At 35.3% G+C, this 27,898-nt stretch overlaps 1 protein-coding gene across 6 annotated transcripts in view; it reads left to right on the forward strand.

The window, feature by feature from the left end:
- Nucleotides 1-2,500: 2,500 nt before the first annotated feature.
- The window catches only part of grik1b (glutamate receptor, ionotropic, kainate 1b), a 38,821-nt gene continuing 13,423 nt past the window's right edge, over nt 2,501-27,898 (forward strand). The window contains exons 1-8 of one of the 6 annotated variants that reach the window (XM_089121505.1): nt 2,501-3,053; nt 3,143-3,234; nt 14,139-14,306; nt 15,875-16,132; nt 16,710-16,891; nt 18,473-18,526; nt 19,659-19,832; nt 24,628-24,771. In XM_089121505.1, the coding sequence (XP_088977631.1) occupies nt 3,019-3,053; nt 3,143-3,234; nt 14,139-14,306; nt 15,875-16,132; nt 16,710-16,891; nt 18,473-18,526; nt 19,659-19,832; nt 24,628-24,771 (1,107 nt within the window). In that variant the 5' untranslated portion in view covers nt 2,501-3,018. Of the gene's footprint in view, nt 3,235-7,255; nt 7,356-8,115; nt 8,264-13,778; nt 13,904-14,138; nt 14,307-15,874; nt 16,133-16,709; nt 16,892-18,472; nt 18,527-19,658; nt 19,833-24,627; nt 24,772-27,898 lie in introns of those variants that run through there. The other 5 variants (XM_039678683.2, XM_039678684.2, XM_089121506.1 and 2 more) reach the window with 5 other exon arrangements.

Genomic DNA, 27,898 nt, shown 5'->3' on the forward strand with positions numbered 1-27,898 from the left:
AGGTTAAGACTGTCCTGGTGTCATTTTCCTGCAGCTCCAGAGTCTTTGTCCCATGAGATAATGTCAGAATGCAGGTAGTACAGGATGACCCGCACCAGATGAGCAACTGCCCTCGAGTGTGAACGCTAACGGATGGAAAACTGTCAATGAATGCACATTTTAAAGCTGTAAGTTCTGTTTGTGAGAGCTGTTCTCAATCCAGTCCTTATACACAACCTTTGTTTCTCATTGAGGCATATGGACAGTAAACACTGAATCAGCACACAGCACATCAAACCGGTTTTAGCCCTGTGGGATGATATTTGCTGGCAGTTATCATAAAGAGTGTGTTATTCTCTAAATAAACAGCTGTGAGTTTGTCCTGGAGCTGAGAATATGACAATATTTGAAGAGATATTCATGCGAATATCCCATGGTTCTCTCTTTTTAGCAGACAGGGGGCTAATATTATTGCATTACCACTTGTAAATTATTATTGTCTGCAGTTTTCTCACTTGTGACAGAGAATATGTATTAAATAGGAAATTTGGCTAGTTGTCAGAGTCTGTCTCAGTTCAGTTGTCTTGAATGTAGTGGTTTGACAATGATTTTTTTTGTGTGTGTTTGTTCACCTTTCAATCCTTTAGTAGGCTGTTATTGAATTTCAAAGTGTGATAACTTGCCTCGACCTTTCATCGACATGTTGATTAACCAGTAGATGGCCTTATCACTCTTACCATAGGCCTATAGACCATTTCACAAGATGTAAACAACACTGGTCCAGAGGCACTTCCTGTTTCTGTTTTTTAACACTACATAAAAGCTGGGATAAAATACAACCAACAGAACATTTAAAACTGAATCAAAAAGTTAAACAAACATCTTTAAGATGTTTTTTTTTTACATGTGAAATAAAGAAAACAGTTACAAACTGAAACAGGAAGTGTGAAATGGTCTATACAAGTGTAGCTTATGGGGATTTCATCTATTTTTTTGTTGTTTTGTTGTCTGTAAGCTGTCAAAACCGCTTACAGAGATTTCTTCCCTTTGTTACACCATAAAGAAATACACAAACAATGACAACGGAAATGTATTACAATTTATAGTCGAGTGTGTTGTCAAAGTAAACACCTCTAGAGTAAATCAACCTGTAAATCCATTAACATGCTTTATCTGGCTCCGTTTACAGGGGCTGAACTGTAGGCGATCCTCCCTCTCTAAATGATCTGTGATCCAGATCCTGTCTCTCTAATCCCTATAATGCCGTATAAACCCACTCTCACAAAGACCTAAAGGATATGGGTAGCAATCACCTCTTAAACCAGATCCAGAGCGGAGGAATCACTTTCAAAAAGTTTTTTTTTTCAGCTGATGAACAATACAAACATTGACAGCCAATCAGAATCCATCCTGCTTTAACGATATTAAAGGTTTTTTAACTGTAGTATAGCATAAAATGCGATTATATGTTTGCAGATAATAAGGAAGGGTTCAGGGGGGTTCTAAGCAAGGGCCGTGAGCTGGTACCCTCTTACATCACAGGGCACCACAACTTTCAATGGGAAATTTCAACTGCAATAGCACTGTTCAATCTGAAGAGGGCAGCACTCAGACGTTTTTACACCATATATTCTAGAATTAAAACGCTTTATACCCAAATGTTAGAATCACTTGAATTACTTGAATCAATGAACGCCATTAAAGGGTTAGTTCACCCAAAAATGAAAATTAAGTCATTAATTACTCACTCCCATGCTTTACCAATCCCGTAAGACATTTGTTCGTCTTCGGAACACAAATGAAGATATTTTTTATTAAATTTGGTGGCTCACTGCTACATAGGCTCCTAAGGGATTGAAACTTGACGGCCCAGAAAGTCATTGAAGAAAATGTTTAAATATTCCATGTGACAACAGTGGCTCAAGTATAAGTTTATCAAGCGACGTGAATACTTTTTGTGCGGAAAAACAAACAAACAAAAATAACGACTTTATTCGACTATTCCTTTTCTTCCTTTTAGGCCTGAGACAAGAGTTCAAGAGATTTCCACGACGCATGCGCGAGAATTGCGATCTCCTTCAACTACTTCAGTTCAGTTCTTGCGCATGCGTCGTGGAAATCTCTTGAACTCTCGTCTCAGGCCTTCAAGGAAGAAAAGGAATAGTCGAATAAAGTCGTTATTTTTGTTTGTTTTTTCGCAAAATTCCCTTGCAAAATGTTTGCGTTCCCCAGAGAAAATTTGCGGTCGCTTGCAAAATGTTTGTGTTCCCCTGAGAAACGTTTGCTTGTGTTCTTTGCGAGTGAATGCAAAGTTTTTCAGGGGAAAGCGAACCTTTTGCAAACAAACGCATCGCCAAATAATTTTTAATTTTATAGTCTCATTTTTTTCCTCTTCACCATGTCCCGGGGCTCCGTACAACCGAAATTACACAGCCATATTTTTAATAAGCAGAAATGGAAAGAGTAGTTTGCTATTCCGAAATCAACCACTGATCAATCCGATCGAATCTTTTTTTGTTCAAGATTTGAATCATTGAATGAATCAAATCTCCACCACAACACGCAAACTTCCCACAGCTGCGTATCACTTCTGACCATGGTCGTTTTAGTTGAATTTTTATATAATGCGATTGGTTAAAAAAAAAACAAACTTTAGCCTATATTATTAAAAGTGGGTTAACCGCTGTTAAATAAGGTGTCTTCCCCTTTGGCGAAATCACAGACAGCGAGTGACAGATAAACGGGTATTTAATCTCCTGGCAGATGTGCGTTTCCATCAGAGCGCCGGCACAAGATTTAATCATTTCCTCGGTGTACCAAAGAGCAAAGACGTTATCGAGGTCGACCGCTGCCAGATTTGAAGTTAATCTTCACAACGGATCCATGTTTGCGGATCAGAGAGTCGCCAGTGCCCTCAATTGAGCTCGCGCGCACGGACTGGGAGTCGCGCGGTTCCTGTCAGAAACACCACTATGTCCTGAAAGCACCGCGGGAAGGGAAGCACCGCTTATTCTAGAAAGTGATGCCCAGTTAGCACCTATGGATGTGAGGATGGGTGATTCCCACCAGTACGAGTGAGTGGAAAGATGCTGCTCGGATGGAAATCATTCCTGTATGGATACACAAAGAAGAAGGATATGCATGTTGAGTGTGTCTCCTGCAGGTGTCCCATGCTGAAGGGGACAGGTGTGAGCTTCGTCCTGCTGTGTCTGATGGCAGAGGTCAGTTTCAGCGCGCAGCAGGTCTTGAGGATCGGTGAGTATCAAAGCCCTTCATTAATAACGGCTAGGCTATGTGTGGATTTTACATTTCTGGACTATTATGTTTGTTTGTTTCATTTTGGCCATTTCAGTGCTTCTATGCGAGAAAAGTGGTCCCTTATTTATTCATATGAAAGTATTTATTTGTCACTTAAAGGGTTAGTTCACCCAAAAATGATCCCATAACCTCACCCTCCTCAAGCCATAGGTTTATAACTTTATTCTTTCAGACACAATCAGATATTCTGCTCTTCTTAAACTATATAATAGGAGTGAATCTTTAGTTTTTCAAGCCCATAAAAGCGCATCCATCCATCATAAAAGTACCCAAACGACTTCAGGGGGGTAATAAAGACCTTCTGAGGCAAAGTGGTGCATTTTTGTAAGAAAAATAACAATTTTTATAACTTTATAACTTTATTTTCACTGCAAGCTTCTAGTTCCAGAGTGGCCCCTGACCCGATGCAACCTAAATTTTGGTCATCACATATGATTTTTCTTATTTGAAAATAATTTTTAACAATCCTGCGGTGATAAATGTCAATAATGGACATAGCATACGAGGTAGAATATGTCATTGACACATTTTTATTTATTTATTTTTTTGTAATCTAATGCAGCAGAATCACACGAATCACATGAAATCTAATGCAGCAGTCTTATCACACACACACAAGTTTTTTTCTATAATTTTCTAAAAGCACAATTTGAACAATCTAGATGACAGAATATCATCCATAAATTCTCAACCTGAGTCATTCATTTGTGTACCTCTGAATTATGCATGTATGAGGTGATGCTTCCAGCTGCAGTATTTTCATTGGACTTTTCAGAGCATTCCATCTAATCCTATTGTTTTATGAGAGAGAGAGAGAGAGAGAGAGGGGGGGGGGGGGGGGGGGGTCTGGACAGATATCTTAAAATGCAGGTTCATCTACTATCGAACAGCTTCTTATGATCTGTTGTTATTTTTATTGACCAGTAACCCTGATGTTTCTGATAATGCAGTCCAGTGTATGAAAGTTGTTTGGTAATGCATAATCAATGTTAAAGGACTAGTTTCACTTTAAAAAAAAAAAAAAAAAAAAAAACTTTTGCTGATAATTTACTCACCCCCATGTCATCCAAGATGTCCATGTCTTTCTTTCTTCAGTCGAAAAGAAATTAAGGTTTTTGATGAAAACATTCCAGGAATTTTCTCCATATAATGGACTTCAATGGGAACCAAACGGTTCAAGTTCCAAAAGACAGTTTCATTGCAAACTGTTCAAAGGGCTTTAACTGATTCCAGACGATGAATAAGGGTCTTATCAAACGAAACGATCGCTCATTTATTAAATAAATAACAAAGTTTAAGTTTTATAAGCTCAAATGGTTGCCTTGCTCTGTTCTGTGATGCGTGTTCGTGACTCTCCTGTTCGAACTCGTTCATCAAAATGAACAAATCTTTTTCTGAGTAAATTCGTTCATTTTGTTCGTTGAATGAACCAAATTACTCAGAAAAAGATTTGTTAATTTGGATGAACGAGTTCGAACAGGAGAGTGCATCGCTGTACAGAGCAAGGCGAGCATTTGAGGTTATAAAAACATTGTTATTTTTTTATTAACTAAGCGATTGTTTTCCTTGATTAGACCCTTATTCATCGTCTGGAATCGTTTAAAGCCCTTTGAACACTTTGCACTGAAAGTGTCTTTTGCACCTTGAACCGTTTGGTTCCCACTGAAGTCCATTATGGAGAAAAATCCTGGAATGTTTTCATCAAAAACCTTAATTTCAGACATGGATATCTTGGATGACATGGGGGGGGGGGGGGGTAAATTATCAGCAAAAGTACACGTTAAGTGTACTAGATAATCCACTGTGGTTTCGGGCACCACTAATGGATGTTCCCTCAAATGATTCCCTTTGAAGGGGTAAAGGGGGTGATTTGGGACGGGGTTACTAGAAAGCTACAGACAGGTGAGCTTCATCTGATTTGGGGCAAAACTACTGCGTTTAATCCGCAGTATAATAATTTCTCATGGTCTGAGGTCGAATCTAATCTTTTTTTTTTCTCTGCAAACCTTTAATCTGCTCCCTATGGTTAGTGTTTCAATTAGTCCTCTCAGCCTTTGGGTTATAAACCCAGTCGCAGGGTAATACTGAGAAACCGTCCCTGTTAAGCATGTTAAACACGCCGGGCTGATCTGCTTTCTGCTCAGAGACCCTCCGACTGACCCTGAGGCTGAGCAGCAAACACACGTTTCATTCAGGAATACAGTTTGATTATGAGAAGCTGAATACGTTTGTTTACATTCACATTTATACTTACGCATTTAGCAAATGCTTTCCTCCAAAGCGACTTTACAAAAGAAGATGTGAAAAGTTGGATTTTATTGCTTATGTTTAACAATTTATTTCAACAGACTAGAAACAGTTTTAGAATCTAGAAAAAAGTATAAGGATTTATGTCCACGTCACATGTCGCACCAAAATCAAAACATGTTTTCCCCCTATGTTTCCCTATATTTTTAATAATTCTCACTAGATTCTCATAATTGTAAAACAGTAGGATAATTCACATCGCAAAACATAATTAATAATAATTCTTTGTATATATATATATATATATATATATATATATATTTGTATTTAAAAATAACAGAAAATATCATTTTAATATAAATACATAAATAGTTATATATATAAATTATTTATATATTATTATAAAAATAATAAATGAAATAAATAAAAAAATATAAAACATGTTAAAAAAATTACTATTATATAAAATTATATATATTAGGGGGGAGGGGTTAAATGTGATAAATTGTCATGAAAATAAATAAGGCTCTCTATAGGTACTTATTTCTTTTATTTCATTTTTATGTGAAATATGACCATGTTTTTGTTAGAACATTTTGTGATATTCAGTGTATTTTGTAAAGCATCACTGTGATGTTTATGATCAGACGAATTAAATGCTGTTATTTCATTCAAAACAATCATTTAACTGCATTAGATTCGATTTTAATTCCTCTGTTTACTCTGTATTTTTAATCAGAACAAGCTTAAAGTATCTTATTGGCCAGTTCTAGAGATCAGGGACCCAGAACAGAGACATCTCAGTCTCTCTCTCTCACACACACACACACACACACACATGTGATGATGTTGAATGAATGGAGGGAACAACTGCATCTTTGTCCTTCGCTCTCTTGCTGTCGGTCTCTGAGACTCAACACTCACGTCCACAACTCTCACAGCAACACACTGGCACAGTCTCAGGATTATATAAAATAGATTTCAGGAAGATCAAGACGTTTAAAATCACAATTAAACGTTCGAAATAATTAAGATGTTTTTTTAATATATAATTTTTGAAAGCAAGTGTCTTATATTCACCAAGGCTGCATTTATTAAGTCAAAAATACAGTAAAACCAGTAATACTGTGAAATATTATAACAATTTAAAATGTAGTTTACTCCTGTGATCAAAGCTGAATTTGCAGCATCATTCCTCCAGGCTTCAGGCTTTTTGCTTAGTTGGGAACATTTTATATTCAACAACACAACATGTATTGTAAAAACCGCTATAAATAAAGGTGACATGGCAGTCAGTATAATATGCTGATTTTATAGTAGGAATTTTTACATTTTAAATAAAAAAACAGTTATTTTATATTGTAATATTTCACAACATCACTGTCAACATCAGAAATGTTCAGATTCAGACCTGCCCGTTTGAAAGAAACATTCAGAGAAACAATGTTATATTTCGCTCTTTATAGTCTTTTTTTTTTATTTTTATAAAAGTACTCTATCTCTTCAACCACAAACTGTTGTTACATTCACAACTGAAAACAAAAACAGCCTTCAATTTTCGTCCTTCAGTCCCTCAGCTAAAATGAAACCGGCCAGTAGATGGCGGGCAAATCACTGCTTCAACGAATTAACCATTGAATCATTCAGACAAACGATTCATTCAAAACGGATGATTCATTCAGGGACAAGGCTGAAGTGACTGAGTGAGTCGCGAGTCACTCATTAAACCGAATCATTCACAAACACGGATTCGGTCAGTAACTAAACTGTTTTGCTCGGAGACGCGAAATGGACAATATTGGGTATAAAATGTAAGTCACCTAATATCCTGTTAACTTGTTGTTTATTGAATTGTTATATAAAATCAATATCACATTTCCAAACGTGCTGATATTCGGGAACTCTTGTGATATTGCGTAACGTAAACAAGAACTTGTCTTTCAGCATATCTTGGTTTTTGGAAGCATTTTTATTCATATTGGTGGCATTTTTGCCCCATTGCCCTGTTAATTTATCTGAAGATACATTTTACGATTGGTAAAATGCTGCTTTTAGTAGAATTTGTGCTTTTGTTTAATATTTAGAGTCAACCGTCTCAAAGACACGCCAAGGTTGTCCGTGTGACGCGCAAACATTACAAACCCCGAGCCTGAAATCAATGAACGTTAATTCCCATTTATTCCACTTCACGGCGAATTGTGCAATTTGTCAAAGTCACGCTTTTGATTGATGCCTTCATTTGATTAGCATCTCAATACCCAAAACCCCTGCGATGATGTCAGAGCTGAAGACACGTACGTCTGTCAATGAGATATCCGGTTGAAATATGAATGAACTTCATGCATGATGATGATGTTTAGGTTCATCAAGTGTTTCTGAATCTGTGCCCAGTTTGATCCCAGATTCTAAGATGTTTAATTGGTCTGTGATTGGATGATTATACAACAGGTCATCGGGTCAGCCAATCATATCATTTTTTCTCTGCTTGAAGGTCCAATCCATGTATATTTCTGAAGGTTAGAAATATTTTCAACTGTGTTTTGAATGATAACTGCTATATTCAGATGCATCCATCTCTGAATCTGAGAACAGCAGAATTCAATAGAAACCGTAAACCGAACATCATTTCTACCAAAGCAGGTCAGCACAGTGGAACGCTTCTCTAATGAAAAGCTATCCTCATTTGTGCTGCTACATCTCCTCTGGAAGTCACATGAAGGTGAGGATGTTAGAGGATTCTGGCATGTTCAGTGTTTTCTGCTTGACTGCTCAGCTTTTCACTTTTTCTCACTGCTGTAATTCGCTCTCATAATGCTCTGCTGCTTTTTCATGTGACATTTGCCCTATACGCAAATGTCAGAATAGGGATTTGAATAATATATTTAAGATGACCTTCATCTTGTATTTGTAAATAAGTACTGCACACATGGAGAAACAGGAGAGTTTGAGAAAGAAAAGACTTGTTTTATTGGAAGTGAAAATGAAAAATCAACTGGAAGTGAAAGTTAAAAAGTTATAAAACATATTATTATAAACATTTGAATTCTTAATTAAAATATTAATATAAAAATTCCAGCAAGCCCAGCCCAGGTGAGAAAAAGTAACGCATAATGTTCATTACTTTCCATAACATAATATTGTAATATCGCACACCTTTTTAAAGCTAACTTTCCTCAACACTGCATTAAAGATTGTAGAAGCATTGTTATAAAATATATATTACTAGAGCACGACTACAGCCGAAACCAGCACATCCAGTGCAACCAGGCTTTGAATATTTCATTTTACTAACATTATTTTATGTATCTGTCTTATTGAAGAGACCTTTTTGATTTATATTGTTTGTTTTTTGAGTACTTGAACCTAACTGAGACTTGAGAGTTTGTAGGCGTTTAAGAGACTGTTTTATGAACCTTGATTTATAACAATTTTGAGGTTTTATTTTTATTTTAGAAAAAAAACGTGATTGCTCTCCTCACAAATCAACAGTTTCTTGTTTCTCTCAGGTGTTGAGGACTAGTGCGTCTTTGAGCCTACATCAAGTACGAGTAAAACACTTGTAATGGTGTCATTTTCACTCTAAGGTGTACATTTACTCAAGGATGCTTTTCATGTAGTCTTTACAGGTTCTGCTCGGAAACGTAATGCAACCACTGTTAAGTCTTACCAGATATAAACAATGAACATGAGAGTTTAAGAAGGAAAAGACTTGTTTTGCTGGAAGTAAAATTGAAGGATGACTCCAGGTTGTTTGTCAGGTGTTCGTTGGGATCGGTGGGGTTTCCTTGATTGTCAACAATGGCTCCACGCTGATACACCAAATCAGAGAGCTTTACATGCAGCGTCTTGTGGAAACTGGTCACTTTGAGGTCCTTTGCGGATTTGCTGAGGTAGTTAATCTCAAAACGGTGCGCGCAGTCAGTGTGTTTACAAGTGCACAAGGTGACTTTAAATTTGTAGAGCTTGCGCAGAGTAAACAAGCCTGTAACGGTTTGATTTCTTTCTTAACTCCTGATGCAAGAGCTGTTTTGATAGTAAAAGTGCATTGAGTTGGATTTTGCCTTTTTTATTTGAAAGATGAAAAAGAGCGTCAGCTTTAGGTTGTTCTTATGGTTTCAGAATGGTTTGTACTGTAAAGTATAATGGTACTGAATTATTTATTCGGTTATTTTCATATATCACGTACAGTATTTCCAAGCTCAGCAATACCCATTGTGTGTTTGTTGGCCCGTGTAATGCATTGCTGCCCTGTGAACCTTGACGGTGCATTTGTTTCCGAAGACATTGGCTTTTACACAAGGCTCTGTGAAAACCAGGTGTTTTAACCAGTAACCCGGCAACAAGCAGATCCGGACCCGTCATGGTTGACTTCCTCGCTTCCTGAGAGAGAAACTGCTCTTATTTAAAGAGTTAGTTCATCCAAAAATTAAAATTCTGTCATTAATTTTTTTCATTGTCACCATCACTTAAGACTTTCGTTCATCTTCAGAACACAAATATCTTTTCGATTAAATCTGAGTGATTTCTGTCCCTCCGTCGACAGCTACACAACTGACACTTTGACGCTTCAAAAAGTTCATAAAGAGTATAGCCCGACCGATAAAGGATTTTGAAGGCCGATACCGATACAAATATTTTTTGGTTTTAAAATCCGATATTCCGATATATCGGCCGATATTTTTTTATATATTTTTTTATTTCAGACACGCGCAACAAAACATTAACAGATTTCTCTAACATTAGTTATTTGTAGTTAATTATGAGTTTTAACTAAAATAATATGATACCGCATTTTAAAAAGAAACTTGTTTCTTTTATTGTCACAACAGAACAGACTGATGATAGTGGTATTAGCTGATGAGCCATAATTTAGCAATGGATTACGTCATACTGCAAATTGTAAAACATACATTTTCAATATAACAGGCCAAGGAGAGATGATACGCCTCATTGCTATAACTGTCACGCGCTATTAAAGAAATACTTCAGTCACATTTTCACAAGTTAAAACGACAGTCAGTCCTTAACGTAACTATTACTAGCTAATTCCGCTTCACTCTCGGCTTATTTAACAGCAGCAAAACTGGACATGATAGTCACAAATTTTGTCATGCTAATTTGAGTTAAGAGAACTGATGGGGATGTTCTTTTAATTGTTATTCAAACAATGTATGTCTCGTGACCAACTCAACAAGTGTTGCCAACAGGAACGGTGTAGAGTGCCCTCTGGTGGACAAACTATACAACTCCAACACTGATGACATGGTTCAAGCGTGTTTCGTCCGTTTTTATTTCATTTTTGAAATATTCATTTATCGGCCATTATAACTGCCGATACCGATAATTTGGAAAATGCCTAATATCGGCCGATAATATCGGCATGCCGATATATCGGTCTGGCTCTAATAAACAGATAAGGATAATAAAGACAAAAGTCTTCCGAAGATGAACAAAAGGTTCATTCTCATGTTACGCAGCACATTTGAGCTTCAGCAGAAACCAATGAGGTTTGTTCTCACGCGCCAACCATGTTCGGTTGAGCTTCTGTTTATGTTCGCTGATCAATGTTTAAATGTAAATAAACGCCACGCCTACATTCAATCTGTTCATTATATGTTAGCAATAAGGTACGAGAGGCTGTGCTGTATTGTGAATAACTAACGGCTGAAGGGCGTTGTTGGGCACGACATGAAGCGGAGTAACCCCTTCAGACGTTACTAATTCACGATAGAGCACTTGCCTCGAGTGCCTTATTGCTATACATATATAAACACAATACAAATATTTAAAGGGATAGTTCACCCAAAAATGAAAATTAAGTCATTAATTACTCACCCCCATGCTGTACCAACCCCGTAAGACCTTCGTTCATCTTCGAGAACACAAATGAAGATATTTTTGATTAAATTTGAGCGGTGGCTCACTGCTACATATAGGCTGCCTAAGGGATCGAAACTTCAATGAACAGAAAGTCAATGAAGAAAATGTTTAAATATTCCATGTGACTACAGTGGCTCAAGTATAAGTTTATCAAGCGACAAGAATACTTTTTGTGCGAAAAAACAAACAAAAATAACAACTTTATTCGACTATTCTTTTTCTTCCTTGTAGGCCTGAGACGAGAGTTCAAGAGATTTCCACGACGAATGTGCGACGTCGCTTGATAAACTTATACTTGAGCCACTGTTGTCACATGGAATATTTAAACATTTTCTTCAATGACTTTCTGGGCTGTCAAGTTTTGATCCTTTAGGAGCCTATGTAGCAGTGAGCCACCAAATTTAATCAAAAATATCTTCATTTGTGTTCCGAAGACGAACAAATGTCTTACGGGATTGGTAAAGCATGGGAGTGAGTAATTAATGACTTAATTTTCATTTTTGGGTGAACTATCCCTTTAATATCTGTCATGCACTCTATGGTTCTGTCCAAAAACATTCACTCTAAAAAATGCTGGGTTGTTTCAACCCAATTTTGGGTAAAATATGGACATACCCAGCCATTGGGTTAATTTTTTTAATTACATTTTTAACCCAACATTTGGGTTTGTCCATATTTTACCCAAAATTGGATTGAAACAACCCAGCATTTTTTAGAGTGTTTAGTGCATCTGTATACTAAGGCAACATCCTAAATGAAAAAGAACATCATAAGTAAGAGCACTGGAGCACCAATGGTGTTTTTATTTACACAATGCATTGCTTTGCTAAATAAATAATGCAATTAGTTCAAGCAGCATCATTAAAGCAAACATGGCATGAACAGTGGAGCGATGAAGCTGTCAAGACCATTGAAATGAATTTGAGCGGTTCCACGGGAATAATTTGAACATCTGAAGCTTTAGTACATATTTGATTTCCATGCCCTTTTCACATACGCCTGTAAGTGGTTCTGCCCGAACAGCCACAATGAAATGTCATTACCTTGAGCTTACCGATGAGAAAGTCTGTATTTTTGTCCCTCCTGTGAGAATGAAATATTCCCCACGGAAGAGAGCAGCTCCTGCGCGGTGTGGTTCGCTAACCGTAATTAACCCTGGTGTTTATCGGGCTGGATTTGAGCGTGTTTCACCCACACAAGTGGAAGAGAAAGGTCATTCACAATCAGAGCCCAGAGGGGAGGCCTTGCCCTCTCGTTCTTTACCTCTCTTCTCTTACAACATCAATCACACTCTCTCCAAAAAAATCCCGCTGAAGTTGTTTCCCGAGGTGCTCGCAGCCAATCGCTGGCGTCTGAGGGATGATTGTTCCAGAGTTGTCGTCTTTCAAACAGCCGACTGACAAAACAATGCGCTCGATTGATGTGGTTCGTGGGGAACAAGAAAGGTTGACTAAACAAGAACAATTTTGATTTAAAGAACTATTTTGGTCAAATATCAAAGACTTTTACTCATCGTAACTCAATAAAATGACTAACTAAACAAATTGTACTGCTAGAGTCACATTTTATCCCATATAGTTAACAGGTGTTTTCACAATTTGGTTTTGTTTTATGTCACTAGGACACCAAATGTGTGTGTACACTGTAAAAAAATATTGTTGGTTTAACTTAAAAAATTAAGTAACCTGGTTGCCTTAAAATTTTAAGTTGATTGAAATGGAAAAAGTGAGTTAATCTAATGAAGGAGATTGATTTAATCATTAGAAACTCAAAATAATAAGTTATCTGAACTAAATAAATTATTTAAGTTGATTTGACAAAAGAAAAAATGTGATAACAAATATTGAAAATATTATATATATATATATATACATACATGTCATCTGTTTGTCAGGTTATCTGATGATGTACGTCATTTACAGGATTAATGTTTAAGGACTGTAGTTGTTTGGCCTTTAATTTGTTTGAAGAATGGAAATGTTAAAGCTTCATTTGAAATGCTGTTCAATTCGCTTTCTTACATGTAAAATAAAAGTTCCAAAAGGGATTGTGTTTTTTTTTTCTCACAGCGATTCCATAACAACCGTTCAGTGAAAAGTTCTTAAAAGAACATTTTAATAATCTAAAGATTTTTTTTTTTTCCATCTAAAGAATATTTTGTCTACTGGAAAAAGTCCCATGAATGTTAAATGTTCTCTGAGGAACCAAAATGTTTTGATCATCAATGCTTATGCTTATATATTGTGCATTTATCATCACACTGCTGCATTTTCTCTGAGGTTTGAGTATTAATAATTTAAGCTTGTGCTCCTGTACAGATATGTGTTTATGCTGTGTACTAAAGCAGATTTTGTATTTGTTTGTCTGTAGATGTAAGGTCGTTTAAGGATTAGACAGGTCATGACTAAAAATTCACTGTTTTGTGCTGCCACAGCTTGAGAGAACAACAGAGATTGTGAGACATGGCTCTTATCTTAGGGTAATCATCGTTTCAATTCAGAATTGTAACCTTCACCATACACGTACATTACCTTATTGGTTTCGATTTTTGGAGAAACGTCTTTTCTTGAATGAAGCTTGACTAAAAACTCTTCTTAGTTGACAGACAGTGGATGATCAGAGCTATAAAATGCATTTGAGACATGTCTAATGGAGATTTGAGATTACTAATTTCTTTTTTGACCTAACAATTTGTCCTTTTTCTGTGTGTGCAGGTGGGATTTTCGAGACACTTGAGAATGAACCGATTAGCGTGGAGGAACTTGCCTTCAAATTCGCTGTAACCAACATTAACAGAAATAGGACTTTAATGCCCAACACCACCCTCACCTACGACATCCAGAGAATCAACCTGTTCGACAGCTTCGAGGCCTCTAGACGAGGTGCGATTCTTACACTTACACGTTTGACAGACACTTTTATTCAAAGTAACACGGATCACGAACCTATGACTTCGGTGTTGCAAGCACCATGCTTTACCATTTGAGCTACAGGAATGGTAGCAAAGAGAGCTCAAAGCAAATCCTAATATCATTATATACATTGTAAAAAAAAAGAAGAAAAAAATTAGGGCTGTCAAACGATTAATCACATCCAAAATAAAAGTTTGTGTTTACATAATATATGTGGGTGCACTGTGTACAATTATTTTGTATATATATAAATACATTACACACACATGCAGGTATATTTAAGAAAAAGTATAATTTATAAGTGCCATTTGAAATTTTCTGCTAGAATGATCATTTTTATCAAGCTTGTATATTTAAGTTCAGTAATTTCACTTAAATGACAATTAATAGGTAATCTACATTGCAATTTAAGTGAAATTACTGAACTTAAATATACAGGCTTGATAAAAATGATCATTCTAGCAGAAAATTTCAAATGGCACTTAGAGGCTTTTGCATCTGAACTCTTCATATATGTAATAATTATTCACAGTGCACCCACCTATATTATGTAAACACAAACTTTTATTTTGGATGCAATTAATCATGATTAATCTACTACTACATTTTTTTAACATTTCAAAATTTCAAATTTAATTCAATTTTATGAAAACATATAAATCATATAACTACTACATTTTAAAAACTTATAAAACTATTAAAAACATATCTGTTAATTAAAAATTAAAGCTTAAATAAAATATAAATATTAGTTTATATAGTAATATATAAATTAGAATTTGAAAAAGGATGCTTTGTAAAGTTATTAAAGCATTTACTGGAAATAAATTAAAACCAAAACTAAATAAAAATAAAAATGAAGTAAAAATATTTAAACCTAAATAACAATATTTAAAAAACAAAAAAGTAGTCAAATGAGAAATGCACATAACCAAATGACAAAATGTTCAGCTAAAATTAACATTAAAAGACTAAACACAAAAACTAATTGAAAACATGGTCATAAAACCAGAATAAAAGGAAAATTAAAATAACACCAGTGTTACTTGCCATAAAATTCACTAGAAATTTCATCGGAAATTGTTTCTACACCAATTTCTTTTTTCAGTGTACCTATTAGTAGTTTATCTTATATAATTGCATTTGAATATACAATATAAAAATGATAGGATCGATAAATTATTGCAATATATGTTGTTTTTCCATTATTTTACCAATTTCAACTTTTTAAAGTTGTTCAAGATTCAACACTCTTAAAAGTAAAGTCATCTTTTCAAAGCACAGGTTCTTTATAGTGGAAAAAGATTCTAAAATGTTCTTCACACTAAGAAAAGAATGTTTTGGGAATCCTTTTGGAACCTTTAATTTCAAGAGTGTTGGCAAGATTTAAATAAAATGAGTTGAAATGACTTGTACGGCCAGTCTGATTCTACTTAAACATTTGAGGCAGCTGAACTCAACATTTTAAGTTGAATTAGGGGTCATATTTTCTCAGCGTGTTAATAAAGTCCCTGATGTTCTCTTGGTCTCGCTGTCAGCCTGTGATCAGCTGGCTCTCGGTGTGGCCGCGGTGTTCGGCCCGTCCCACAGTTCTTCAGTGAGTGCGGTCCAGTCCATCTGTAACGCGCTGGAGGTTCCTCACATCCAGACCCGCTGGAAACACCCGTCTGTGGACAACAAAGACAGCTTCTACATCAACCTGTACCCAGACTACGCCTCCATCAGCCGCGCTGTGCTGGACATCGTGCAGTTCTACAAGTGGAAGGCCGTGACGGTGGTGTACGAGGACGCGACAGGTGAAAAACACCGTTTTGTTTTGAGTGGATGACGAGCGCGAGACGCTGAAATGGATGCCAATAAGGCCACATATATTTAAAATGATCCTGAATATTGAACTTTTTTCAAATATGCAGGAATTAGATGCATCTGTCATCATCATATCAGTGTGTGTAATTTGTTTTTAATATTTATAAACCAGCCCATGAGTGTCGGATGGTTATTAGGATCTCGCTGTTTCATGAAAAAATTTAATTATTTCACATTTCTGCTCTGAGTTTGACATTTTTTTGTAAACTGTTGTGGTTAATATTGACTTAGTGATCATATCTGGGATCATTTGTTTGCTTAAATAACATTTCTTCATTATTAATAGGATTAGAATATGATTAACTGTGTAATTTTACAGGGCTAAAAAAATATTAAAAACCAAAAGGACATTGCTTTTTCTTTTTTTACGTAATGAGTATTTGAATTAAGGTCACTGTCACTTTTGATCAATCTAATGTATTCACTTGAAATTTTTCTAGTGACAACTTTTGAATAATAGTGTGTGTTTATCATCTTTGTTGATTTTTGTCTATATAATATTTTTAGGGCTAATTCGTCTTCAGGAGCTGATCAAGGCTCCGTCGCGGTACAGCATCAAGATCAAAATCCGACAGTTACCGATAGGAAGTAAAGATGCCCGGCCGCTTCTTAAAGAGATGAAGAAGGGGAAAGAGTTTTGTGTCATCTTCGACTGCTCGTACCAGACCGCATCAGACGTCCTCAAACAGGTACAGTAACACTTCAGTTCAATTTCAATTGATTACGCAACATTCCAATGTGAATGTTTGAATGCATATATATATAATATATATAAATATATATGAAGAGTTCAGATGCAAAAGCCTCTAAATGCCATTTGAAATTTTCTTCTAAAATGACCATTTTTATCAAGCTTGTATATTTAAGTTCAGTAATTTCACTTAAATGACAATTAATAGGTAATCTTCATTGCCATTTAAGTGAAATTACTGAACTTAAATATACAAGCTTGATAAAAATGATCATTTTAGAAGAAAATTTAAAATGGCATTTAGAGGCTTTTGCATCTGAACTCTTCATATACAGTATATGTGTGTGTGTGTGTGTGTGTGTGTGTGTGTGTGTGTGTTCGAATTAAGCTTATTTTTTTCAGATTTTTCTTGTTTTAAGCATGAGCTCACTTTATTTGAATTATTATTATTTTTATTTTTTTGAAAACAAGACTTAATATCTTAAATGGATAGTTCACTTTGAAATTAATTTTTGGTATGTTTTAGCTTACCTCAAGGGCATCCAAGATGTAGGTGTCTTTGTTTCCACAGTAGTTTAAATTTTTAGGTCAAACCGTTCTTGTCAGTCATATAATGGAGGTCTATGGTCACCACCTCAAAGAGCATGCACAGAGAAGTCCAAATTAAACTTGATTTAATGACTCGTAAATGTAAGTGATGGCCTAACACACGAAACAAGCGGTTTGTGGGAGAAAACGAACAGTATTTATATCGTTTTTACCTCTTGTAACCACAGCCACAAAGTGCCCGTGTCCTCAGATCACTTGGACCTGGCTGTGATTACAAGAGGTGAAAACGATATGTTCGTTTTCTCACTCACTCGCTCGTTTTGTGTCTTAGGCCATCAATGTGTACTTACATTTATAAGTCATTAAATCATGTTTAATTTTGACTTCTCTGCGCATGCTCTTTGAGGTGGTGACCATAGACCTCCATTATTTGACTGACAGACATTAACGGTTTGACCTAAAAATATCAAAATTTAAACTACTGCGGAAACAAAGACACCTACATCTTAGCTAAAACATACCAAAAATTAATTTCTAAGTCAACTATCCCTTTAAGTGTTTTTGCTTCCCAAATAAATGTATCCTGAAGACAAAAAAAATCTGACTGGAAAAGTAAAGTCTGTCAAGACACAAAGCCTTGAAAGATTAGTGATTGTAAAGTAAAAGAATAAAGCATTACCTGTTTTAAATTTGATATTGTTTGATATTCTGACATTATTCACCGATGTCTGATGTCATACATTGACATCATCAAATCCCATTTTCTGTGTTACAGCAATACAAATACAAATCCCTAAAACTAAATCCCCATCAAATGTGATGCGTTTGATTGCTCCACTGTGTGGCCGTTGTTACAAAAAGACACAGTCATTCTTTACTCCAGTGTTCAGATTTCAGGGCTTGTGGGCTCAGAGCAAATATTTTACATGTGTGTCTTTAGATATCTAATGCTCATTATATGAGTATGCTGGTGCAGAAAGAGGTTTAACACGTTCTCCTCTTTCTCTCTCTCTCTCTCTTTCTGCTCTAGCTGTTGTCTATGGGCATGATGACAGAATACTACCATTTCTTTTTTACCACTCTGGTGAGTTTCTTACATGGTTTTTCTATGGTTGTGTCATTGTTTTGACAGATTATGTTCAGCTGGTTTGCATTTAAGGTTCTGCGATGTTTTCAGTCACTAGATGTGTGTTTTTGTAGGCCAACCTGGCTGTAAGTTCCCCTGATAAAAAGTTAAAAACCTAATACGACTTTTTCCATTGGCTTTTGGATTATTGCAAAAAATATGCTCTGTGATGAACAAATTTGAATGTTACACATTTTTTCGTCATCATGATAATATTCACAGGTGAACACAACTTTTATGCATTTTGAAGCCTAAATATAGTCATCATTAATAAAAAGCAAAAGTTAGGCTGTTAACAAACTCATAACATTTTACAATAGTGTTTCATTTGTTAACATTAGTTAATGTTTTAGCTATCATGAACCAACAATTACAGTATTTATCAATTTTTGTTGATGTTAGTTAATAAAAATCCAGCTGTTTAGTGTTTGTTCACATTAGTTCACAGTGCAATGTTAACAAATACAACCCTTTGATTGTAATAACTCACTCTAAAAAAATGTTGGTTTAACTTAAAAAATGAGGGAACCTGGTTGCCTTAAATTAAGTTGATTGAAATGGAAAAAGTGAGTTAATACAATGAAGGAGATTGATTTAATCATCAGAAACTTAAAATATTATGTTATCTGAACCACATACATTATTTAAGTTGATTTGACGAAAGAAAAAAAAGTTGTGATTACAAATCATGAACATATAGTTTTTTACAGTTTAGTAAATGTTGAAATTAACATTAACTATAATTAATAAATGCTGTAGATTAAGTATTGTTCATTCTAAGTTCATGTTAAATAATGAACCTTATTGTAAAGTGTTTCCCGCACGACTTACGCACTGCTGTATTTTACGTTGTAGAATAAAACATAAAAATATCTTGCGCTTATGTTAACCCGACCTTATTTCAGGCATTTAAACAAAAACTCATTGACTTCAGGACGATGGACCCGGTGTGCTAAAATGCTCATATCTGGGGTTTAGCCTACAAAAATATGGCATCCCTGCTGCACTCAATTGCTAGAAAACAAATATTCTTTCTAAAGCGTTTCATGTGATCTGTAAGGAGTGATGTATTGATGTATATATGCCACAGGATCTGTTTGCGCTGGACCTGGAGCCGTACAGATACAGCGGGGTGAACATGACGGGCTTTCGTCTGCTCAACATCGGCAACCCTCAGGTGGCGTCGGTGGTGGAGAAATGGTCCATGGAGCGACTGCAGTCTCCACCCAAACCTGAGACCGGCCTGCTGGACGGAATGATGACAGTCTGTCCATCCTCTATATATATAATCATATCACAGATAGTCAAGTGTTACTCTATTCTGGTACCACAAAAAAATGGTACAAAGCAACACTATAGTATTTTAACATATAATATCTCAGCAAACAGGGAACGTAAGGGATACTTCACCTCTGGAAAGATTAATGTGTATTTAAAATGGGTCATTTATGTAGAAGAAATTTTAAATTATTTTTGAATTTGGAGCTTTCTAGACTGAGAAAAGCCAGGCAATGTATTTGGCTTATGTGGATGAAAGACAACAACTCCCAGAATGCACTTGCTTCACTGCCCTTGGAGGCCATGCCTACCGGTATCAGAGCGCAGTAGTTAAACAACAAGTCTAGGCTACTAGTGAGTCTCCGTGATGTGTTTCAAGATCGCCAAAAATGTCCGGGATTCGGCTTTTGCGTTCTACAGTCGTCATTCATTATGTTTACTGTGTAATTCGAAAATACTACAGGTTTTCTACTAATACAAAGCTTAACGCTAAATCCTGAAGTATTCCTTTAATAATGATCTAAAAGATTTCAAATACAGTGTACTAAACCAAGAAAGTACTGGTAATATAAGGTAACTACATGGGTTAAGGTTAAGTTTAGGGGTAGGTTTAGGGTTAGTGCCAAGTTATTACAGTTATTATAATTTCTATAATAAGTACATATGTACATGCGGAATAGGACTGTAAAATAAAGTGCTTCCAACATTGTTTATACATTGATCAAGGAGCGTTTTTTTTTTTTTTTTTTAACGTTTTAGTTCGATGTTCATATTCATTTTTTAAATGTTTAATGTAAATTAGAGCCCGACCGATAAAGGATTTTGAGGGTTGATACCGATACAAATATTTTGGGGTTTTAAAATCCGATATTCCGATATATCGGCCGATATTTTATTTATTTATTTTTTTAAACTGGACATGATAGTCACAAATTTTGTCATGCTTATTTAAGTTAAGAGAACTGATGGGGATGTTCTTTTAATTGTTATTCAAGCAATGTATGTATCGTGCCCAACTCAACGAGTGTTGCCAACAGGGACGGTGTAGAGTGCCCTCTGGTGGACAAACTATACAACTCCAACACTCATGACATGGTTCAAGCGAGTTTCGTCCGTTTTTATTTTATTTTTGAAATATTCATTTATCGGCCATTATAACCGCCGATACCGATAGTTTGGAAAATGCCTAATATTGGCCGATAATATCGGTCTGCCGATATATCGGTCTGGCTCTGTTTAAATGTTGATGAATGTTGAGGAAACATTCAAAAGTAACATTCCTGTAATGTTGGTGGATGTAGAATGATAAAATGCAACACAAAGTAACATAATCAAGGGGGAAAAAAACATTTTTGATTTTTTTTTTTTTCTAAACTCATTCAGAGAACATTCAGAACATATTTTTGTTAGCTTGGATGATACTGAATGATTATTATAATTTTACCGTAGTCTAAAAAAGACATGGTTTTACTATCAGTGATTCTTGGGAATTTGGATAAAACAGGTTTTAATTTTGAAAATAAAAAGTTCGTTAAATTACAAAATCTGAAGGTATATCATTATAAAGCAAGGTCTTGGCTGTTCAGCAATGCACCGGTGCAACCTCCTCATTTTGTATTTTTTTCATAAAATAGGCGTTTCTCCAGTTATCACTTTGTTTTTGTCAACACCGTCAGACAAAATAAATAGCAAATTATTTTTTATTTGTTTGGTCTAATATGTATTTAGAGTTTTTAAATCATTATCTGGCATTCTTGGTACACATATATGCTGTTAAATGTTGAATATTCACTTTTGTTCATTTTTTATACTGTTTTGCATGTACTCCTTTAAAAGATATAACATCATACAACATTTACTTTAAGCCTAAATAGAAAAATTAATGTTGTTTTATTTAACAAACATATTTTTGTATTAAAAGAGACTATTACTTTAATAACTCAACAGCACTGAAGAATCATATTTCAAGTATATTCATTTAAAACAAATAAAACTCCCTCTGACGGTGGTGACTTTGAAACTGACGGTGGTGACATTAATCTGACGGTGGTGACTGTGGCCTCTTTACAACATACAATTCCACAATGTATACCACTCAAGTCAATCAATTCTTGCTTAACAACTTCATTTAACTCTTTGGTCCAAAAAATAACAATCTTGAGAGCACTGTGATAAACATTTTTTTCCTTTTATGAGGTATTCCTCATTTAACTCTGCCTCACTGTGTATTTTCTCTCTCAGCTTTTTTTGGTATTCCCTGTTTCTTCTCCTTCTCTCCTCTACAGATAGCTGCTGCCTAGCCATAACTTTCTAAAATACATAAAGTCAAAGTTGAGTGTAATGACTATGAAATTGGGGGTAATTACAGCGAATGTTAGATTTGTTTAAATGATGTCATGCCATTTTCATTTGGCTTTACATTGGAGATGCATAGCCTGGAATGGATAGTGCATACTATGTGCTGTGTAGGTAGGCAGTAGCTGCACTATGTGCATCCCAAATGACATAAGCCAAATGAACATGGCATAATAGTGAATTGAGAGAGAGGGAAGGCACACCTTATCCCCTATTGGACGATAGGCTGATGGTATAATTCATAAATATGTACACTGAACAAAATTATAAATGCAACACTTGTTTTTGCCCCCATTTTTCATGAGTTGAACTCAAAGATCTAGGACTTTTTCCATGTACACAAAAAGCCCATTTCTCTCAAAAATTGTTCAAAAAATCTGTCTAAATATCAAGCGTAGCATTAGTTCTGGCAGGTCACGTTAGTCAAGCTCGCATCAGCCGACTATTAGCTGTTCAACCTCCCCCTGTAGGAATATGACGCCTATCACTGTACACATATATAAGCTCCTTCAGTATTATCAGCAGCTATCACGTTTCTCAGGAGCTCATTACCCTCCTCCCTCCCCAGCTCCACCCGTCAGTCAGGACTTGACATTCTGATTCCCCAAGAATCTGAATAAATTCTCGAATTATATTGTACTTTAAATTTTGAAATAATCTGCAAAACATTCATGTTGGTTCTGTTCTGTTTACCCCAAGGGGGTTATTGCTGCTCCTATCCATGCTAGGCTTTAACAAATTTTTAGTGTGGGCAAAAATCTAAATGAACGTCATGAAACACAATTTAATCGCATCAAACGTGTTCAGATTAGAACTGCTGTATTCCTGCAGCTGAACCACAGCCGTGAGGATATCAGGAAACATCCTCACTCTCACTCGCACTAATAGTAGCATGCAGTGTAAGCCTGTATGGAAGAAATATGGGGGGAATTAAATAAATAAAAATATTAAAGAGGTGAATGGAACATTACAGATAATGTATTGGTATTTATTGTGATCAACAATTATATTCTAGCCTCTGTTATAGACCATTTGGGGGGTTTTGTCACCACCGTCACACGGTATGTCACCACCGTCAGATAGAAAACCTGACGGTGGTGACGTCTGACGGTGGTGACAAAACCTACTCTTTCACATGATATGCATGAGTTGTTCACATTATAGCCATCTTGTTTCCCCTCTGTTGCTAGCTACTTCAGACCTCTTCTTAAAAAGTATACAATTATGTCATAATCTAATCTAATATTTTCTATACAAAAGAGACGGTGTTGACATGTTATGGTTGTGACAGTAGCAGTGCCCAAATATATGAACAAGTTTAAGAGAAAATAGCAAAATTACGGGAGCTTGAGTGATCTTGAAGCATGCTGTAAAGCTGAAGGTTTGAAAATGGGGTATGGATGAATGTAGTTGACCTTGTAGTTGCCTGATTTTATTGCTTTTTATAAATATCTGACGGTGGTGACGAATATGTGGGACACATTTTGAACAACCACAAAATAATAGTAAATATTGTTCAAAACTCACTGTTTGTAGTTTTTAATAGATATTACAATGTACTCTTTTGTGTGGTAAATATATTATTCAATTCAATTATTCCTTTTAGTTTTTTTAATCAAGTTGAAATGATTATCTCCTATCCGAGGACAGCTGATTTTGTAGGCAATGGGCCAGCATATAATCATTAAAATAATAAAAATGAAAAATAAACCTATAAAAGAACCTTACATATGTGCAAAGGACCCCCTGATTATAAACTTGATTCTTTTCATTCATGAAAATGTTATTAATTTCCAACAGAATTAGCACTTTTTTTAGTGGGACATGTTTTTGCCAAAGTTTCAAGAATCAGTGCTATAATAATTGATAAAATTATACATTATTGTGCAAGTCCTCACATGTATTTGTTTATAAACTGATGTTTCAAAGCAGTTTCACATTAATAGACAGGAAAATAACGCAAAATTCTTCAATTATGAAACAAATTCATTGTCAGCTTTAGAGAAGACAACGACAGCTCAGTTTAGTTCAGTGTTAATTCAGTTTAGTTTAGTAACAATGTCAATGTTGCAAAGTTCATCAGTTATGAAATGAACTCAATTGAACTGTAAAGCAGCTCTATAGAAGATAATAGTGCCATTATTCAGCTTGAGTCAGTTCAGTGTTGATTCAGCTCAGTTCAATAAGTGTTCTTGAATGAATGAGGCATTTATATAGCGCTTTCATACGTACTGTACACACGAAGCGCTTTACAATAACGTCAAGGGATCTCTTGTCCCCTGTTCTCTTGCTGATCTCTTGTGCAGTAAAATCGAGAATATCACTTCATATCAATTATATTTCGAACCCTGAATTGAATTTAGAAAGAAGCGAGTCATTATTTGAACAGATTGATCTGATGAATCATGTCTCTGTGTGTTCGTCAGACTGAAGCGGCGTTGATGTACGACGCGGTGTATATGGTCGCAGCCGCGTCCCAGCGAGCGTCCCAGGTCACCGTGAGCTCACTGCAGTGTCACCGCCACAAACCCTGGCGCTTCGGATCCAGGTTCATCAGCCTGTTCAAAGAGGTAAAGGCTCCTGCTTTAACACTCGGCCCAAAATGTAAAGGCTCACCCATTAACTCGTCAAATAAATGATGACAGAATTATCATATATAATCTTTTCAAACTGTGTCAGAAACTCCTGAACTCGGATACGTCAGTACTCAGTTTTCTGGAAAGTGTTTTAGGCTCTTCTAAACAGCTGCAGTGATTTATGTACTGACACTCTCTCTCTCTCTCAATGATATCTTCTTGTCTTCCTGTTTTGGATGAGGTATTGTTGAGTCAGCATGTTGGCATTGCAGGCTGGAGGATGAATGTGTGTTGGACGAGTCGAGTGTGTAATGGCTCCAGCTGAATTACTGATTTTGGCCATGCGAGTGAACTCATTATAGTTGGTGATCTCTTCATTTAAAGGGGAAGCGCGTCATTTCTGCTCCACTAGAGGCACAGAATGGAATTGTAACCGAATTGGCCGACTCAACCAATAGCGTGAATGACGTCCACCTCTGTGGACCTATGGGTGGAGTTGTGTTTAGTGATAGGGTTATGGGTAGGTTAGGGTGTTTTGGGATTTCATAGCTCCACCCATCGTCTGTGCAGCAAGCACTCTCTCGAATTTGGGGGCGGGATTATCCGTTTGTCTGAACCATGACAAATATTATTATTATTATTTATGTAAATATCTATTTTTTATGTTGTTCTACTCAGATATTTTCCTCTTTATATTGTCTCAAAACAGTTTTTCTTTTTTGCCTATTTACTTTAATAAGCAGATCATGGAGAGCAGCAAGGAACGGATCATAGTTTGTATTTTAATTATTTTTAAAATATAAAAATAAGCATTTATTATTATATAGTTCTGGTGAAAATGAATGTTTCAGTAGTTATGCCTTCTTTATTCGTTCAATTTTCTGAAGTACGTGCATTGGTAGATATCATCATCAACTTTTAACTATAAATGTTCATCTGTCTATGTAATAAAGTACACAACCAAACAATGAAAAAAAGCTTGTAATTAAGACTGTAACATTGATTTACCTGTCGAGAAGAAAGCAGGACTTCGGCATTTCCTTTTTTCGGTTTATTTTGGAGTTTTTCGAGATGGCGGGACTACATGGAAGCCTCCGTGGACTTACCCGTCTCATATATATAAACATAATAAATTCTTCGGATAAATGAGATAATTGGCAGAGGTATTTGTACACCATTGAGGACACATTTATGAATACAAAGATTGAATATAAATGATAAAATGCATAAAAAGCTACACATTGTCCCTTTAATGGTATTTAAAAAAATTAACAAAAAACAACAAAAATAATAATAATAATTATTATTATTAATTTCTTAATAAATTTGTAAAAAAAAAAATTGTAAAAAACAATTAAAAAGGAATGAATTCATTATTATTATTATTATTATTATTATTATTATTATCATTGTTATTGCTAATCATGAATTGATTGGTATTTTAAAAGCAAACTTATAAATTATTGATAATAATTTTATTATTATTTATTATTATTAAATTAATTAATTGGAAAAACAAACTGTTTTAGAGCCATACAATTATATTTTTGTTTAGTTTGTATGTATTTTGTCCAGCTTTTGTTACATTTTAATTCCATTTCAGCACAGCTCTGTCAAAAGAGATGTTTTCTGACGCGTTCTCTGAACTCAATGCTGCTTAATGCATCTCTCAAGTTCTTTAATCCAGTGCTGGTGGTGATGATGATGATGTTGTCTTGATCTTACTGGGTCTGGTGTGTTTAATCTTGGCCTGTTGGTAATTGGAGCTCACTGTACATGCGATGTAGAGCAGGATGTGATAAAAAGGAAGGATCTAGTGAGATTTACACTAGAGAATAATGACTAGAACAAATCTGGACAAATGTCATGCGGCCTCAGTGTGAGTTTATGAAGCAAGTCTTTAAGATCTCCACTACTGTATATGAAGATTATGAATGCTTCCCACCCCACAGCAAATTAAAGAAATAATCCACTGGATTTGCACATCATGCTTTACTGAATGTCTGTTGACTATGTAAGCGTTGCTTTCTTGTTAATTCACATGTTCTGTGTAAAAGATCCACTGTTGGGGAGATCGGTCTCTCCGTTTGGCTCGTGTCCCTCAGACTGAGCTCACGTGTCCACTTCGTGAGGTTCATTATAGAGTCCATTTACTAACAACTCCTTGCAGAACAGAGCTGATCTATTGCTCTGGGCACTTCGTTGATCACGTGACTGTGATCTATGGATCTCTAGGTTGTTTCTCTTTGCTGTTTGTCACTGTGTGAATGGGGCTGCTTTAGACAGATGATAAAAAGCAGAGATAAATATTGAAGGTAGCAAGGTTGAAGACACGTGTAGTGGTAGCAGGCACTATAAATAAACAATGTTTAATAAGCAAAGAGAACAGGGATTTGTAGGAGAAATACAAAAACCTCAGCCACACAAACAGGGAGTATAAACACTCTGAGAACTAAACGAGACACAGGTGCAGATCATAAGTACACTCTAAAAATGCTGGGTTATTTTAACCTTAATTTGGGTCAAATATGGACAAACCCAGCTGTTGGGTTAAATTTATAAATTGCATTTTTTTAATCCAACAATTGGGTTTGGCCATATTTGACCCAAAATTGGGTTAAAACAACTCATCATATTTAGAGTGTAACCTTAGAAACAAACTAGGGAGTAATGAGTAACCATGGAAATGATGGTTTACATTTCAATTTGACATTACACATTACAAGCCTTATCCTTAAGGTCCTGGCACTACAAAGTGCTCGTTAGACTATTTATTTATTTATTTACTATAATTGCAAACTAGAATTCATTGAATTAATAATAATAATAATAATAATAATAATAGAATTATGGGAAAAATATTTAATGCATTTTACAATTGTTTGTTTATTTATTTAAAATAATTCATTAAATTAATAATAATTGTATTTAATACAAATATTGATTCATTTAATATAAATTCAAGGTGCTTGTTAGAAAAATAATTGTGTGTTTCGTTTTATATAATAAATAAATAAATACATTAATTGATCAAATGTATTTAGTCAATTATATTAACATTTTTAAGTATTTAATTAATTTACTTTAAGAATTCATTAAAAATTATTATTTTATTATTTTA

This window comes from Pimephales promelas, chromosome 16 (assembly GCF_988280905.1).
Source record: "Pimephales promelas chromosome 16, fPimPro1.hap1.1, whole genome shotgun sequence".
Taxonomy (NCBI): domain Eukaryota; kingdom Metazoa; phylum Chordata; class Actinopteri; order Cypriniformes; family Leuciscidae; genus Pimephales; species Pimephales promelas.